The following is an 18768-nucleotide window of genomic DNA, read 5'->3' as shown; positions in this document are numbered from 1 at the left end:
TTATATATTGGCCCCAAAGTTTGGCCAGAGGTTCATCTTTCGGCCTCTGCTCTTCCCTTATTCTCACCTTCTTAGAAAGAGCACTGTCTCTTGACTTGTGCTTTCTGGCCAGCTGGGGCCCCACCCCATCATGCCCCGCCCTGTGTGGGCCCCCGGAAAGGGACCACGTCCTACGACAGAAGTCTTTCCTCTGAGACTCAGTTCCCAGCTCTTGCCTCTCAGTAAGTCATCACATAACCTGTTCCCTCCTGCCTGCTGAGTGCTCCTGGCTAACGGGGCATGTGGTTGTGACATTCTCACAAACAGCCACTCAGGAGTGAAGCCAGACAGTTGAGGAAGAGCATTGGCAATGTGCGGTGGCTGTTATTTTCTCTCTCAAAACCAAGGCAATCCATTAATTCTTCATCAAGAATTTTTTTATATTTTATATATAAATATATTAATAGATATTTTATATAAATATATATCATATAATTTTATATAATATATAATTATATATTATAGAATATATATTTATAATATATAATTATATATTATAGAATATATATTTATAATATATAATATAAAATATAAAATTTTAGATATTATATATTAATATATAAAATATATTAATATATATTTTATATGATCAAGAATTCTTTTATAATGGACACTGCCATAAAAGTTCTGAAAACTGCATTTGAAACAGTGTATTTCAACATTCTGATGTTGATCTGTTGGATTTATGCGTGCCTTCAAGTGTCAGTGTTCTAGTTTTCCGAGCACAGCAACCATTCTCCCTGTAGTTGCCCGCTATGTGAAACGTGGGTGACTCCTGCTAATTCACATCTGTACAGACACCCATGTGTCTGACCTTGGGGGTTTGGTGCAGTGCATTGGGATGCACTCACTCAGCAAAGGTTATGTGTGTGCACACAGTGGAATGCATTCTGTATAATCCAAACAATTTAATAAAAATTCAATTCCACTGGGAAAACTAGAGTCTGACCGCCCTTGTAGAGCACAGATAATGTTCCAGATTAAAGAGCTGAGGCTTTGTTCATTATAGTCAAATAACGTGTGTGAATTGCCATTTCCTTGCCATTGGTTTATTTTAAGATAAGAGTATACCATTTTCCCATTATAATAATAGGCTGCATTTTCTTAAAATCATTTGATTATGATTGGTCCTGTCTATCCAGTTTGCAAATAAAAAGCTTTTGTGGTGATAAACTAGCTGTTTTAAAACAGCCTTAATCTCTGGTTCTGCTTTTGAACTGCTGCAGGTCAGACTCTGCGAAAGGCTGAGAGAAGCCGGTCCTGCTCACGGGAGAAAAAGGAGGTAAATGTGTCACTGGTGAGGGCTGGTGGGAGGCAGCTATTGGAAGGGACCTGAAGGAGCAGGCTGGTAGTTATCTTGGGTCTCCTCTCTGAATCCCAAGCTGGAATCCCTGACTAAATGATAGTTGGCAACTAGGGTTATCAACCAGTGTCACTTACAGCATTGATTTCTTGCTGAATGTATCAGTTAGCTTTGTCTGTGTAACAAATCACCCCAAATTTTAGTGACTTAAAACAACCATGCATATAGTTCACAATTCTGTGGGTCAGCAGTTTGGGCTAGGCTTACCTGGGCAGGTCTGCTGACAGGCCAGGCTCTGCTGACCGCCCCTGGGCTCTCGTAGGCATTTGTGGGTAATTGCTGTCACCTAGGGGCTGACTGAGCATCAGAATGCTTTAGCTCTCCCCCAGCGTTCCCTCATCTTCCAGCAAGCCACCCACCTGGAGGTTCAAGGCTTCAAAAGTTTGGGAGTGAAAGCTGCAGGACCTCCTGAGTCCTAGTCTCAGAACCAGCACGGTGTCACTTCTGCCTCTTCCTGTATTTCAAAGTGAGTCACAAGTTCAGCCCAGATTCAAGGAGTGGGGAAATAGGTCTCACTTCTTGATGGGTAATCTATAAAATATTGTGTCTGTTCTTGAAGCCTACGTACTACTCTGAACCCATCTGCTCTCTGCCAGGTGCCAGGGCTGGGTCTGAGGCGTGGATGGGACCGTTCTTGATGTCAGGGCGTATTCGGCATGGTTGGAAGAGATGCGCAACAGATCATTGCAATGCAGTGTGAGAGAGTGCCAACACAGTGAGAGAAGGGCAAAAAAGGTAGAATTTCAATACAGAAAAGGGGTCGCCTAACTCTGCCAGTGATTGCCAAGAAGGGCTGTGCAGAAAAGCTGATGTATAGGCTGCCTCCTGAATGAGTAGGAGTTTTTCAGGCCAAGTAATGGCGTGTCAAAGTCATAGAGACTGAGCAGGAAAGTTGTAAGACTGTTGAACCTTGGGTGAGGAGCGGTGCAGGCGCTCACGGGCTACCGTAGGGAGGGCTCACACTCAGGGGAGTTGAAATTTGAGTCTTATGGGTGCAGGGCTTTGAAGGAATATATCTCATTGTAAATATCAACCAATCCTGAGACTCATCAAACTTGTGCACTAACATTCTTGATTGTAAAAGGACACAATTCTGATGAGGAAAGGGGGTTTCTCAGGCTCTGCTGGACCCAGGGGCTCAAAAATGGCAAGACTTGGTCTTTTGCTTTCTGTGAGCTCTGAGGAGGCAGGCTGGGTTTGGACTGCAAAGGCCCCATTTACTTTGTTATGACTTTCATCCTCTCGCCTACTGTTTCTTTTCTCAGATGTAGCCAAAATAGCCAGTGTGGGTTTTCGTGTCCAATTAGCCTACCTGAAATGATGGCTGGAAGGTAGCTCGGGAAGTTTGATGCTGTTGGAAAGATCTAAATGTCAGCCCCAGTGGGTGATCTAGGAGCTGAATAAGCTGGATTCTCCTACTCCTTTCTGGTACTGAGAATTTTCTGGAAGCAGGCACAGGTGTGCCTGTCCCCTACAAAGTCCCTGAGACTTGAGGGTGGAGGAGCCAGCATAGGAGTGAGCACAAGGCCTGCAGGCACCTGGCCTCCCTCTGTGAGGTGAGCAAGGGTGGGGACCAACCCCTCTACACCAGGATCCTTTAAACCTAACTGAGGTCTTAGGTTTCAGAACAACAGCATCCCATTTATCCACATTAAGAAGGTAGCTGGGAAACCATGGAGCAGGCTAGCAGGTTTAACTGGTAGAAATACTCTTTCCCTGCCCCTTTTCTCTCCTTGGCAACTGGACTCCCCTAATTGCCACTTTCCTGGCTACTCCCATCAGGTGAGTTGCTGAAGCGCATTTCAGATCACACTCCTGAAAAGTGCTTGAAGTGAGAGAAAACCGAGAATGGGGTTGTTTATCACAATATCCAACTTTAATCCTGAAAGATATGTAAGATGGTTTCAGGAGCTCTGGAAAAGAGGGTGCTGACTCTCTAAAAGGGCTTTTGCTTTGTTAGAAAAACAAGAGAAAGCAATTGATAACAAACTTCGAGGATGTTCCTCCTGATGTGTTATAACATGCCGTTTCCATCCACCTCCTCTTTCTGCATTCTCCCCTCCCTCAGTTTGTGAAAGCTGCATCTCCTGATGCCTGGTGCCTTACCCAGGATGCTAGGTACCGATCAAGCTAGGTCCCTGTGAAACGCAAGAAAAAGACAGGTAGAACAAGTGGATGGGGACAGGCTGTGCCTTGGGTGATGAGGCTACATGGGCCAGCTCATGCCTTCTCTGGTGAGCATATAGTTTCCACCCTGGGTGGGGGTTGGGCACGTCTCTGAGTGGCCGTGGGCCGGCATGGCAAAGGGAGGATGGGCAGCTATTCTCAGTGAACTCGCCAGGCCCAATTCAGCCCAAAGATGTGTTTTATTTGGCCCATACTCTATTATAATTTTTTAGAATACGGTATCCACTTTTATTTTATTTTATTTTTATATATTTATTTTCAGAGAGAGGGGAAGGAAGGGAGAAAGAGAGGGAGAGAAACGTTGATGTGTGAGAGATACATCGATCGGTTGCTTCTCACATACCCCTAACTGGGGACCTGGTCCACAACCCAGGCACAGGCCTTGACCGGGAATCAAATGGGCAACCCTTTGGTTCACAGGCTGGCACTCAACCCACACCAGCCAGGGCTACATTTAAAAGTTGGTGATTTCCCCTGGCTGGCATAGCTCAGTGGATTGAGCTGTGAACCAAAGTGTCACCAGTTTGACTCCCAGTCAGGGCATATGACTGGGTTGTAGACCAGGTCCCCAGTGGGGGCCACATGAGGGGCAACCACACATTGATACTTCTCTCCCTCTCTTCCTCCCTCCCTTCCCCTCTCTAAAAATAAATAAATAAAATCTTTTTAAAAATTGGAGATTTTACGTAAAAATGTAGGCTTCTGGCTTCTTTGGAAGGATGGAGAATGACAATGGAGTCCTTATTCCTGTAAGGCAGCAAGGGGCAATGGCTTTCAATGGCACCTTTCAATGGCTTGCCCTCTGCCCCCATCTGATAGCAAACAGGGGTCAGCAACTGTGTTGGGCCAGGCCCTGTGCTGAGCGCTTAGTGGCAGTGGTTCACAAACATTGCTGCACATCATAATCACCTGGAGCTTTTAAATACCCTGATGTCCAGCCCTGGCTGGTGTGGCTCAGTGGACTGAGCGCCACCTTGCAAACCAAAGGATCATTGGTTCGATGCCCAGTCAGGGCACACTCCTGGACTGTGGGCCAGGTCCCCAACTGGGGGCATGTGGGAGGCAACCACATATTGATGTTTCTCTCCCTCTCTTTCTCCCTCCCTTCCCTTTTCTCTAAAAATAAAATAAATGAAATCTTTAAATAGCCTGTTATCCAGGCCTCTTTCCAAACCAGTTAAGTCAGAATCTCTGGCAGTGTGACCCAGGCATCAGAGTTTTTTAATTCCCCTGAGTGGACGCAGTGTGCAGCCATGGACGAGAAGCTGTGGCTTACAGGTGGTGACTAACCCCTGCTCTCAGCCAGGGACTTCCTGGTGCCCCACGTGCCTGCCCGGCTGGAGGACTCCTGTCCTCACGTCCTCCGAGGCCTCTCACAGGCACAGACAGGCATAAGCAAAGGAAAGAGTGATGAACAGCGGAGAGGAGACCCAGACAAAGCCCCCGGGGGTGCCAGCGGAGGCCACGAAGACTTCCTGGAGAGTCATCTCGGACGGGGGCTTTGAACAGCTTATAATCATTTCTAAAAAATGTATCTTTGATGGTTGGCTTCAAGTTGGTAGATACTTTCCATGTAGCTGGTAAAAATATTCTCAGCCTCATCTCAAAGAAGTATTTATGGTTCCTGCCTGTGAAGATTATATAGTTTTTGGCCCTTAGTCATGAATTATTAATGATTTTGAAATTGTGGTCATTGTAGTTTACTCAAAAATCGTTAGTAAGTAAATTTATCAGACCGTGTTTTAAAAAAAGGGAAACCACAGAGGAGAAAGAAATCTTTATTCATCACCCCCTGCCCACTGTTCGCACTGGTGCCCAGCGTCACTGTGGGGCTCAGGCTGTGGCGCTGGCAGCGAGTCCTCCCGCTGCACGGAGGCCCGCAGGCCCACCATGTGTTTCTGCAGCAAGCCCCGGTCATGTGACTGTGGACAAGTCTCTTGATGCCCTCATCTCATTTGGTAATACCCACTTTGACGTCTCGGTTTGCGGAGCAAAGGCAGCAGTGTTCTGAAGCACCCAGCGTGACGTCTGACCCACAGGGAGCATTCCATAAATGTTGGTTGTTATGTAATTTTAGTCATTCCTTGGAGTGTCTGCTGTTTAACATGGAGTACGCCCTCGGATGGAGGAGGCAGCACAGCTGCACTTCTTACTGAGGGGCCTCTCTTGCTCCAGCTGGATTTCAGGCTGATCCTGGCCATCCAGGCGCCTAGCCATGTGCTCCAGGCAAGCAGGCCTCAGGCAGGCCAGCTGCGGGCCTCCACTGTAAATCACTCTCAGAGCCTCCAGTGATAATGGACTGTCTTCTTTTAGAGCTGATTGGGGAAGGGAAAATGCTCTTGACAGCACACTCATCTACTAGGCTTGTTTTGTGAAGGGCTGCAAAAGGCATTTAACTCAACCACCTAGAAGAGATTGAGGGTTCCCTTTGCATGCACGCACAGCCACATGCGTGCACTCACATAAACACTTCCTGCTATGAAGCAGAGACTCGTTTCATCTTTGCCAGGCGAAGGAAGAGATTGGGGTCTCAGGGGAAGGCAGCAGAGCAGGGAGTCCAGGATCCAGGGCACCTCCAGGGATGGGGTCACCCGGACACACATCCTCGGCCGTGTGCCAGCATCCACTCCCTTCTGGTCTCTGCACCATGTCACTGTCCTGGCGTGCCTCTCTGCGAGTGGTTCCTTCACCCAGTTCAGAGGCCAGAGAGAGAGAGACAGTCCGATCAATCTGGCCAATTAACACTAAAGGGCATTTAGAGGCTCCTGACATCAGTGCCCCCAGCTTTCCTCCCAATAGGCAACCGCTGTAACCAATTTCTGTGTCTTTCCGAAACCATTCCATGCAGAGCACATCTGTCTTTGTCTGCCCCTTCCCCTCCTTTCTAACGCAGTGACAGCACATGGCACGCATTGTTTTGTTCCTGGGTTTTGTGTTCACGTAGCGGCGTGTGTTGGAGGGCATTCCACAGCAGGGCACGCGCACCGGCTGCGTTTGTTCTTTCTCATGGCTGCGCAGCACTCTGTTGTGAATGCTCAGGAACACGGCCCTTTATCCGAAACCTTGGGGGCCAAATGTGTTTCATTTATTTAGAAGTTATAAAGTGGTATCATCCCAGTATGACCTGGGATAGCACTCTAATCGAGTACATTAAAATATCTGTAGGAAAATATGAATATTTATACAAAGTGGGAGAAATAAAGACTATATATTTCATGTCAGTTCCGATCCAATTTCATTGCTAAGTAATTGCATATAAAGGTTTGCCCGTAAGTACATTGCTAGTCCCCAGCAGATGTCTGTCTAGGCTGCCATGGCCTAGGATGTAGAGACTCTCCCGGAGCAGACATCTCTGTGCATATGTGCAGGACCAGTCAAAGCTTAAGTCTTAAAAGCAGAATTGATGGATCAAAGGCCATGTGCTTTTTTAATATTGATGCTTCTACTTTGTCTCCTAGTAGTGCATGAGAGGGGCAGAGCTTTTTGCTCCCAGCCACCTTGTAGAATGCTGGCCAGATTCAAGTGTGGCTGCCCTTGGCTGAGGTGCACACACCAGAGCCACTCGTTGGGTAACCTGTCGTTCCCTCGTCCACTCTTCTGAGCAGGGAGTGGCAGCAGGGCACTGTCCTGAGAAGGGCAGGGGGCACGTCCAGCACCCCGGTTTCTGAAAGCCGTCTCTCTTGGGCCCTTGGCTCTGAGCACTTGGCTAACTGTAAGGGCCGAGCATGCCAGCAGCAAACCCTTCCCTTTCCCTACTGCAGCCCTCAGTGTCCTTGTAACTTCAGCCTTCTGGGGAATCAGGAGCTGCCCTTTCATATTTAAAGATGTTTAGAAATTTTTTTAAAAAGGGAGAGAATGGGGGGCTTAATGTAAATTGGTCATGCTACGTTACAAGAGCCTGCCTGATATGAGGGCTGACACTCCACACCTGTGCTTTTCCTGGAGTGAAGCCTCTTAGTTCACATTCCTGGGCAGAGAAGAATTAAATCCATTTTACATCTAACTGCCAAATGCATTCCTGGTTGTAAAGTTCTTGTCTTTCTGCTCCTCGAGGTCTTGGTCTCTGTAGCTTTGAGAACTTGGGACGTGGGGGCCCTGGTAGCACTGACGACCGATTGCTGTGGGGCGGATAAGGCACAGGGCAGGGTTAGAAGCTGTGTTACAAAGTAGTTGAGCCTGTGAACTCTGGAACCAAACAGCCTGGGTTCTTCCACTAGTGTCATCACTCAGGAGAGTTCCTTTTCTGTCTGAGACTCGTCTTCCTATTGTAAAGAGCAGCAATGATAGAGAAACTGCGTCACAGGCTTGTGGTAAGGACTCTGTTAGCTGATATGCATGCAGTGCTTAGGACAGCGATGGCACATACTAGGTGCTCAATAAATGTTGAATACTGTAATTTAGAACTGGCAAGTTTGTTATAGCCTGTTTGAAGAGCTAATCTCTTCGGATTCAGAAGTGAATGAGAAGTATTACTAAGAAAGAGCAGGATGTAAACTGGGCTGGTGTCCTGCTTTTCAGTGCGATGAAGCAGCACGTAAGCCCTCCCATCAGAATGACTTGCCCCTGAGTCACCAGCCTACTCCGAGACCCCTGCAGTCAGGCTGGGAGCTGCAGGAAACGTGTGTAGACATGTGCCCGTAACCGGAGCTGAACAACAGCAAGGCCAAGACTTGAGCCACAAAAACCAAAGAGAGTCAATTTCTGATAAAATGCCAGGAAGGAGACAGACATGTCTGAAACCTCTCCTGGTATCAAGTTTAGCTTCCAGCGCAAGATTAAACTCTAGGAAGAAACCCCATCAGAGAGCTGCAGTTTGGGACCAGAAAGAGATAATTTTGACAGCTTTTCCTTCCCCAGTCTGTTTTCACTCAGCAACGTGCCCATCAACCCAGCATCATCCAAGTTTCCTAATCTGCAAATCTCAGGCACGCAGCTGCATTGCACGTGTCTCCCTCTACCTTCCACCCCCAAAGTCACTTCACAGAATACAGACTATCACTGGAAAAGAGAAGGATGTTATCTAAGAAACGGAGGTTTCTCCAAATCACTCCTGAAAGTTGTGTCTCCTGGCTGAAAACGGGCCCGTGAGAGTGGTCCCTCAGTCCGGGGACACTTCTGCTGGCGCCGGGCCAGGCAGTGAGTATGTCAGGCCATGTGGGTTCCAGTCCTGAGTCAGCACTGCTGACCGTGGGCACACTCCCGCTCCCCTCCCTGGGCCTCCGTTACTTCTGTGGTCCCCATGTCTGATGAGAGAATGGCTCTGTGACTTCAATTTCATTAGGATCCAGAAGCTGTGTCTCTCAGACTGTTTAAGTATGACAAAAGCTGTCCTCAAACCAGCTGCATCAAAAGTGGAAATTTCTTGCCTCATCTGGCTGAAAAGTTCAGGGGTGGCCCACAGCAGGCATGGCAGGATCCAGGTACTCTGACTTATTACCTTCTACTCCATCTTCTGCAACAGACCCCTCTCCAGCAGGCTGGGCTTTCTTGGTGGAAGCCGGCCGCCAGTAGCTCCAGGCTTGCTGCACAGAGGCAGGGTAGCAAATGGGGAGACAGCACTGGCTCTGGAGCCAGATGGCCTGGGGCTGAATCCTGGCTCATCCATTACCCAAGTACTTAACTGCTTCTGAGCCTCAGTTTCTGCATCTGTAGAATGGGGGTGATAACAGCACCTACCTCATTGGGTCCTCAGGGGTGCCCTGAACAGTGTCCGACGTGTAGTCAGCCCCGAATAGGTGATAGGTAGTGCTTTCTTGTCTTCTCCTTCCTGTCATTACAGTCCTCTCAGCAGCTCCAGCAAAGCTGAGTGGCTCCCGGACCACAGGGTCAGCTGGGTGTCCAGATTGAGATTCACCTGCCCTGGAGACAAGGCTAGGTGGGGTGAACCCCGAGTTAATCACATGGTAAGGAAGAGGTTTTTCTCCCAAAGGACCACCAGGATCCTCTTACCAGAAGAAGGGGGAAAGGACCATGGGCAGACAAAAATAGCAGCTACCCACCACCCTGCCCCTTTGTAGTGGGAGTGGTAAAACTGACAGGCAGCCCAGTTGTTAAAATGTGCTTCACCATCCATCCTCATAAGACCCTGTAAGGTAAGTATTATCATCCTCATCTTGCAGGTGAGGAAACCTTGGCTCAGCTGTGAGGCCACCTGCCCCAGTTAACACAGCAGGTGTGGGCTGCCGAGCCAAAACTCCGAGTTCTGTGCATCGGTGCCAAGTGGCAAGCAGTGGGATTCCTTTGGGAGGCAGCTGGGGGACCTTAGGCACGTACTTAACTGTTCCCAGGCTCAGTTTTTTTTACCTGTAAGATGAGTGTCATCGGTCTTCCCTCCCCAGGTGTCTGAGGACTTACTGAAGTTGGGGAGACAGACATGTGACGCTCGGTACTGCTTGGGACTCGGTGGGGTCATACAGGCCACTTTCCCTCTTCTACTGGTTCAGGGCTTGCTGGGTCCCCCCGTATCCCTGGGGTCACAGTACTGGGCAGGTGACTGGGAGGCAGGGGCAACAGCTGCCGGATAAATGATAGCCTCAGTTTCCTCACCTGAAAAGCTAAGACAGTTCGATAGTCACCTGTGCCTGCTAAATGCAGTCGGTGCTGGCTGGGTTCTGATCAGGAGCCACTGAAAAGATTATGGACCCCTCTCCACCCCCATTGTGTAATTTAGAAAAATAAAACTGAAGTGAGTATAAGAAACTGCAGTAAGTTCTGAAGTTATTTTCCCAGGATGACTAGTTTGATGCCTTAAAAAAAAGGAAATCTAAACTCTTTCAAAAAATATTCTTTGGGCCACTTGTGCTCTGTTGACACCCTGGGAGAAGGCTTCGCACTTGGGAGCTAGGATGGCAAGACCGGTCGAGGGCAGGGAAGGGGCCCAGGTCACATGGCCTGGGTGGGCTGCATCCTGGCTCTACCACTTAATAGCTCTGTGGTCTTGGCAAGTTACAAAACCTCTCTGTGCCTCCGTTTTGTCTGCACAATGGAGCTGAAAATCTAGTACATCTTTACAGGGTTGTTGAGATAAGTAAAGAGTGATACATATGAAGTTTGAGAACCGTAACTGTAGGTGCTATTTAAGTGCATGTCATTCTTGTACAGCAAGAGCTGCCCCTGGGCCTGTCCGCTCCATGGACCCTTGGCTGAGGTAGCTGGGGGAGGCGCCCCACTCAGTGGAGCCTGCCTCTGACATTTCCATTTCTTTCTGATTTCCAAACTAATGCATGCAGACTGGAGAGAGTTGGAAAATACAGGAAGGTCAAAAACTAGTCATTATCCTACCACCTAGACAATCACTGTCACTTGTTTTCATATTTTCTTCTTGCTTTTTTTTAATGCAACTACATGTATTTCAGAATTAGGACTCAGAGTAAGCACTTTTTTGTCTTTTTGTTTTTTCCTTAAACATATCTGTGAGATTTATCCACATTTTTAAATGTATCATTAGTTTACTGTTTATCACAGAGGTATAGACCTTCAATTAATATTTATATTAGAAAAATTAAATTATGAAACAGTTTGCATTCATTGTCATTTTAAAAAATTTCTAGTTTGTGTGTTAAATACAAATTTCCCTTCAAATTTACCCCAGTCTCAATCTCATTCCTCTCCCTGGAAATAACCAATTATCAATTGGATATTTATCTTTCTAGACATTTTTAAAAACAATATCTTATTGATTATGCTATTATAGTTGTCCTGATTTTTCTTCCTTTGCCACCCTCTACCAAGCACCCCCCACACCCTCAGGCAACACCCTCAACATTGTTCATGTCCATGGATCATGTGTATAAGTTCTTTGGCTACTCCATTTCCTATGCTGTACTGTATATCCCCATGGCTATTCTGTAACTACCCATTTGTACTTCTTTTAAAAAAAATATTTATTTTTACAGAGAGGAGAAAGAAAAGGGAGAGAAACATCAATGTGTGGTCGTCTCTTGTGCGCCCTCTACTGGGGACCTGGCCCGCAGCCCAGGCGTGTACCCTGACTGAGAATTGAACTGGTGACTCTTTGGTTCACAGGTCGGCGCTCAATCCACTGAGCCACACCAGCCAGGGCCCTATCTGTATTTCTTAATATCCTTACCCCTTCACCCATTTCCCTGCATCCCTTTCCCATCTGGCAACCATCAAAATGCTCTCCGTATCTGTGATCCTATCTTTGTCCTTCTTGTTTGCTTAGTTTATTTTTTTAGATTCAGTTGTTGATAGATATGTATTTTTGCCATTTTATGTTCCTAGTTTTGATCTTCTTTTTCTTAAATAAGTCCCTTTAACATTTCATGTGATAATGGTTTGGTGATGATGAACTCCATTTTTTCTTGTCTGGAAAGCTCTTTATTTGCCCTTTGATTCTAAATGATAGCTTTGCTCAGTAGAGCAATCTTGGCTGTAGGTTGCTGCTTTTCATGACTTTGAATATTTCCTGCCAATCCCTTCTAGCCTGCAAAGTTTCCTTTGAGAAATCAACTGACGGTGTCATGAGAACTTCCTTGTAGGTAACTAACTGCCTTTCTCTTGCTGCTTTTAAGATTCTCTCTTTATCTTTAACCTTCGGCATTTTAATTATGATGTGTCTTGGAGTGGGCCTCTTTGCATCCATCTTTTTTGGGACTCTCTGTGCTTCCTGGACTTGCATGTTTATTTCCTTCACCAAATTAGGGAAGTTTTCTTTCATTATTTTTTAAAATAGGTTTCCAGTTTCTTTCATTATTTTTTTCAAATAGATTTCCAATTGCTTGCTCTTTCTTTTCTCATTCTGGCCCCTGTATGATGTGAATGTTGGACATCTTGAAGTTGTCCCAGAGGCTGCTTTTCCTCATACTTTTGGACTCTTTTTCTTCTTGTTGTTCTGATTGGCTGTTTTGGTTCCTTATGTTCCACATCATTGATTTGATTCTCTGCTTCATTCACTCTACTGTAGTTTCCCTGTAGATTGTTCTTTATTTCAATTAGTGTATCCTTCATTTCTGACTGGGTCTTTTTAATGCTGTTGAGGTCCATACTAACTCTCTTGAGCATCTTAATAAGCAGTGTTTTGAACTCTGCATCTGATAGATTGCTTATCTCCATTTTGTTTAGTTCTTTTTCTGGAGTTTTGATCTGTTCTTTAATTTGGGCCATGTTTCTTTGTCTCTTCTTTCTGGCAGGCTCCCTGTGTTTGTTTCTATGTATTAGGTAGAGCTGCTTTGACTCCCTGTCTTGGTAGTGGCCTAATGTAGTAGGTGTCCTGTAGGGTCCAGTGGCACAGCCTCCCCTACCACCCAAGATGGGTACTTGAGGTGCACCCTTTGTGTGGGCTGAGTACACCGTCTCTTGTAGCTGAGCCTTGGTTGCTGTTGGCAGATTTATGGGAGGCATTCACCCAGGCCAGTAGCTACATGGATTGGCTGTGATCTCTTGCCACCAACCGCCATCCTCCATGGAGGATCAGCATGTGGGGGCAGGGTGGTGGTGCTCTGACAAGGTCTGTAGCCGTCCATTGGGTGTGCTGGTCCTGGGTTTTCCCAGGTGGTGCAGGCCAAGATGAGCCCCCACCTGTATTTTGCCCAGGACCATTCTGCCTGAGCTATAACGCAATTTGAGATGGCTGCTACTTGTGCTGGGCTTGGAGATTCTCACGTGGAGCCAGGCTGTGAATCTAGGCTGACTGCTGCTAGTGCTGGGCCTGGGGCTCACTGGGGCCAGCTGTCACTTGTTTGAGAGGATTTAGGAAGTTGTGAAACATTAGCCAAGACCAGCCATTCATATGGAAAAAGCAGCTTGAGTGGGCCCACCAGTTGGGTTGGGTGGAGTCTCTGGGGATCTCCAAAGTAGGTCAAACAGTGTTAGCCAAGTCAGTGGAGTCTCAGATACGGCACCAGCTTGCCAGCTCCTGGGGGGAGGGTTTAGAAAAGGAACGATGGCCTCTACTCACCCCAATGTCAGCCACTTCAGCTTCTCCTAGTATGCCACTGGTGCCTTTCAAGCTGCTACCTTGGTGCTAGAGTTCAGATGGAGTAAGTCTGTGTAGTGAATCTGTGTGTGGGTTCTTTAAGAGGAACTGCTTGAGGCTCCAGCAGTTTCTTCCACCGACTCAATCCCTGTTGGTTTTGCAGCCAGAAGTTGTGGGGACTACCCTGGGCTGCAGGGCCTGTGTGGGTCTGGGATTCCTTGCTCTTGAGATAACCACCCCCTGAATTTTTATCTACCACATGTGGATGTGGGACCAGCCTGTTCCACATCTGTGCTCCTCCTATCAGTCTGGATGGATGTGGTTTCTTTAATCCTGTAGTTGTTTAGCTTCCATTCAACTCAATTTCTGACAGTTCTGAGTGATGGTGGTTCTATATTTTAGTTGTAATTTGATGTGGTTGTGTGAAGAGGTGAGCCATGTCTGCCTACACCACCGTCTTCATCAGCAGTTCCTACCTTTTTCTATTTGTACAGGTCTGTTCATTGTTTCAATTGGGAGTGCATTCGGCTGCAAATAACAGAAAATCCAACTAATAATGGCCTAAACCAGGGATGAGCAAACTTTTCCTGTAGAGGGACAGATAATACATATTTTAGGCTCTGTGAGCCATACTGCCTCTGTCAGAACTACTCAACTCTGCTGTTGTAGCATGAAAGCAGACATAGTCAACATTGAAATGAATGATTGTAGTTCTGTTCCAATAAAATTTTATTTGCAAATATAGGCAGTGGGCTGTAATTTCCTGACCTTTAGCTTAACAATGGGGATTTGTTTTGATGGGGGACTCAAATGTTACAAAAATTTTAGTTTCAAGTAATAGCTAATAAGCATAGTAATCAATGTATGTAAAAAGCTGTTGTTTCAGGAGCTGAAGGTATGACCCAGTCTGACTCCAGGAGACCACAAGCAGTTCCACCTTTGTGCTCCAGGAGGTCTTAAGCAATCAAGATGGTGTCTGAGCCATTATCCTCCAGAGTGAGATGACCATCACCTAGGACACAGCTAAAGACCACTGCCCAGGGCGGGAATGCTACAGCTTTCCTTTTAAATCCAATGAACTTTTTCCTGAATTCCAACCTCCTTACCTACCCTTTGTCCTTCTTATAAAAAGGGCCATTTTTAAATGGAATTTAAGACAGTCTGTTAGGGTACAAACCCACTGTCTTCTCAGATTGCTGGCCATCTGAATAAAGCGCCCGTAAAGATTCAATCCCTGTCTCTGCTTTTTGGGTCCGATAGGTGACAGGCAGCCTGAACACCAGCTTTTCTGGTTTCAGTTTGTCTCATTTGGTGAGAACTCCGAAAATAGCTTCAGAAGAAAAACTTAGTAATTTATACTCCTACCAAAAATATTTGAGAATGCCTGACTCTGGAAAGCCTGGATATTAATAGGCTTTTATATTTTTGCCAGTACTCTTTGTTCTTATTCCTGTGTTTTGGGTAAATGCATCTGCCTAACCTTCCAGCTTACCAATTTTCTCTATATCTGCATCTATTCTGTTCTTCAGTGTTTTTGATTTTTCTATTCCAATGATTAAATCTTTTATTTATGGTTTCCAATGAATTCTTTCCTATAGTGGGCTATTCTTATTTGAAGCAGTCAGTGTCCTCTCTTATCTTTCTGAGAATATCAGACATACTTTAAATGTCTCTGCTTGCACTGTTATCTCTGTTTCTTTGTTTGTTAGTTCTTCTGTTTACTGAGTTGGCCCCTCTCTTCCATGGTGTGAGTTTCCTAGAATGCTTGGTGATTTGCGAATGTGTGCTCTTCTATGTCCTGTGAGCTCCTGTTTTCTTCTCTGTCAGTGCTGGTTCTTTTCACTCTAATTTGCTGCCGGGGACTGCGGGAAGCGGGGCAGAACTTGCTGCAAGGGGTGTGGTGCTGACAGTTTGTCTTCTGAGCACAGGATCTCCTGTTTCCTTCTGCATGTGTTTTGCCTTTCTATCTCAGAGACCCCCAGTCACATCTCCCACAAGCTGGGTGGGCCGAGGGGCCTCCTGGTGTCCCCACAGGAGTCATCAATCAGCGTCTGACATGTGGCCTCAGGTCCTCTCGTCCCCTGAGAATGTGCTGCCTGTGTGTTCGGAGCAGCCCACCACCACCGCCCCCATTCACAGCAGTCCTGCCGAACTCTGGCTTGGCTGGTTTCTTTTCACCGTCCACTTCTGTTTGCCGTCCACTTTTCAGGGATTTCTCAACATTTGTGATCTGCTGATGGCACCCTCCTTATTTTTACATGCTCTCAGGATTTTAAATGGTGTCATTTCTGTGGACTTGGGTAGGAGAGGCTGGTGTGTGTACTTGCTCTTGGTCTTCCCAACTTGATTCTTGAAGGTGACTTTTAGAGTTTCCACCTTCTTGGTCACCTTAATCTGGATAAGTGAATTTTTCTCTCAAACTACTGTGTCATAACCAAACTGAGTATTCCAACTATGAACTGATCAGTTTAGAATATGGGGATGGGGTAAACTTTCTAAAGGGACTGGGTCCAAACACTAACTCTGCTCTCTACGGCCTTGGTCGAATCCCTTCACTTATCTAGACCTCAGCTTCCTCACCTGTCAGCTAGAGTAACGATCATAATGCCTTGTAGGTTAATGAGAGTGTCAACTGGAACAGTGTGTCAGGTGTTTAACATGGGGCCTGGCATACAGTAGGCGCTAAAACATGTTAGTTCCCTTCCTCTCTCTTGTTCCGACACAATTTCTAACATACGGTGGGTAATTAGAGATTGTGCTGGGGTGGTGGCAGCTTTTGACGGCTACACCACCCTGTAGGCTCACACTGCGCACTCCGGCCACAAGCCCCGTCTTTGTCTCACAGACTTTCCTCGAGCCAGACCTTTCTCCCAGTGCCTCTCCTTCTATAGGACCTGTACCTTGGCTGTGATGCATTTGATCCGGCTGTTTTAATCCATCTCTAGGCTGTAGACATTGATTTGAACCCAGATTTCATCATTCAGTTTATTCTGTGTGACTGCCATCTGAATTTCATCCACAGAATTAATATAACAGCCTTCAACAGCCAGATCCAGCCATTGATAAAACTACGGCCTGGGACAGCATCAAGGACAGAGCCCACAGCATGCCACCCTTCGGGGAGAGTAACTGAGATGACTGATTTCTCTGGTGTCTGTGGGAGCACGTCCCTGTGGCTTGATTACGATGATAACATTAGCAACCCTTCATTGGGTGTTTTTACTGTGGGTCAGGCACTGAGTAAGCATTTTTCATGTGTTAGTTTTATGTCTTATAACAAGTAAGTATTTGTATTACTTAGGACAGTTAAAAAAAACAATGAACCTCAATCTAGCTTTAGTCGGAGGGGAAGTATATTATGTCTGAAGAGTGGGTGCTTCCCAGGAGCCAAGGGCAGCCACGCGTCGGGTGTTAGGACGTCAAGAGCAGTTTTATGAAATGTGAACCGGTTCCTGGGGCCCTCTGAGGCCCTAGAATTCCTCTCTCTGGGGCTCTTACATTTGTGTCTGTCAGCATCTGTGTCACCCTCACTTGGCACAAACCAGCTTTCTGTGTTTCCCAGTTCTCCTGGCAGAAAATCTCCCACCAGCTACTCCCGAGTTCCCTTTCCCCCTTTCAGGAGAGGCGTCAGATCTTCCCTGAACCTCTTAGTCCAAGTTCCCCAGGATTTTTGGCCTTGCTTGGGCAGGTGCCTGCTCCTGGGCTAGCCATCTGTGGGCAGCAGTGGGGTCAAACTGGACATGACCTGTGGCCATGGGACAGGGCGATGTCCAGAGTCCAGCGGCATGTTTTACACATGGAGGCTCAAGGACAGGGAGGCTCCATTCACACAGCTAGACAGTAGAGGAGCTAGGACTTCATCCCGGTTTTGGCAGAGGCTGAAGCTCATATCACTAACACTCTGCTCCGTGTGCGGGGCTGCACTGTCCCAGGATGCCTTCTGCAGTGGTGTCCGTGAGGGCTGGGGGCACCTCGGGCCAGGGCGCTCAGGGACCCACTGTGTGCCTTCACCACGGTGCAGCCCCAGACCCGGGCTCTGAGATCCGTGGGTGGTCAGCTTGCTTATTTCTGGTGATTTGGTGGAATCCGCAGCCCTGGCCAGTGCACAGCCCTCAGCTCTGTGCAGGGGCCTGAGAGCACTCAGGGGGATGAGCATGGACTCCGGAGTCCAGCGAAGCTAGGCTCAGACTCCAGCTCTGCACTTTGCCACCAAGGACTCTGCGCCGCAGCTCCCTCACTGTACAACGGGGATGATGACATGCACTTCACCCGTGTTTGCGATAGCTCCATGAGGCCAAATATGTCAACCCCGTGTGGCCAGCAGTGAGCAATTGATTCTGTAAATGGTAGGACTTTATGAATTCTGAAAATACGGGAAATTACAGGAGTCCAGAGCAGAAAGTCTGTAACTCACCGACAAGAGAGAGCATGGGAAGTGGATCGGCCACAGCATCAAGGAGGAAGTGACACTGAAGCCCACACGGTGGATAGGTAAGGCGAGGCGGGTGAGAACAGGTGCAGACAAATGAGCCCATACCGGAGTTGGAGGGGCCAGCCCGTCGTTCGCTGTGAGAGAAGTGAAGAGTGTGCATGGGGGCAGCTGGGGGTCGCTGAGGCGGGTTTCGCAACCTGGGCCCATTGGAGAAAACTTTCCCTGCTCATTCCGGCATTCACGCAGCAAGGGCCCTGGGCCCTGGGCCCTGTAGGTTCTGTAGTGAATACAAGACACAAACCCACGCTTATGTGAAGCTTATATCCCAGGAGTTAAAGGCAGATGTTAAGCAAATAAGTAAAAAGTACAGCAGAGAAGGGAGAGACAACGAGGAATCAAGAAGGACTTTAAGTTTGGTCTGGACAGCCAGGAAGAGTTTGGCCGTCCCTGAGGTGGGAAGGAGAGTGGGAGCAGGTGGTAGGAGGGGGGTCGGGAATCTGGCGTACGACCTGGCGAGACCTGGCGCTGGCGGCTGCACACGGGCATCTGGACTGGGGGGGGGGGCACGTCGGGCTGCGTCTGTTTGGGATGTGGGGTCATTGATTTGTTTTTTTCTTTGTTGAAAAGGGAGGGAGGGTGAGTGGGAGTTGTTAGTTATACAGTAATACATGAAAAGAGCTTCCTTAAGAAAATTATTTTAACCTTCTACATAAGGCTACAATCCCTTTTGCTATTCCTTCCTCTCCCCGATCCCAGTCTCCCCTGCAGCAGTGACCGTTGTCGCGAGCCTGGTGTGCATGCTTCCAGGCC

General features: G+C 47.4%; 1 protein-coding gene across 3 annotated transcripts in view; it reads left to right on the top strand.

Moving 5' to 3' along the window:
* LOC123825556 (katanin interacting protein) overlaps positions 1–18768 on the top strand; it is a 189798-nt gene that overhangs the window by 17443 nt on the left and 153587 nt on the right. For all 3 annotated transcript variants that reach the window (XM_045849080.1, XM_045849079.1, XM_045849077.1), the window contains exon 2: positions 1266–1321. In XM_045849080.1, the coding sequence (XP_045705036.1) occupies positions 1266–1321 (56 nt within the window). The remainder of the gene's footprint in view (positions 1–1265; positions 1322–18768) is intronic.

This window comes from Phyllostomus hastatus, unplaced genomic scaffold (genome assembly GCF_019186645.2).
Source record: "Phyllostomus hastatus isolate PE091 unplaced genomic scaffold, TTU_PhHast_1.1 phas_contig_64, whole genome shotgun sequence".
In the NCBI taxonomy this organism is placed as follows: domain Eukaryota; kingdom Metazoa; phylum Chordata; class Mammalia; order Chiroptera; family Phyllostomidae; genus Phyllostomus; species Phyllostomus hastatus.
Note: the sequence above shows the minus strand (reverse complement) of the source record. Positions and strands in the feature narration are given on the sequence as shown.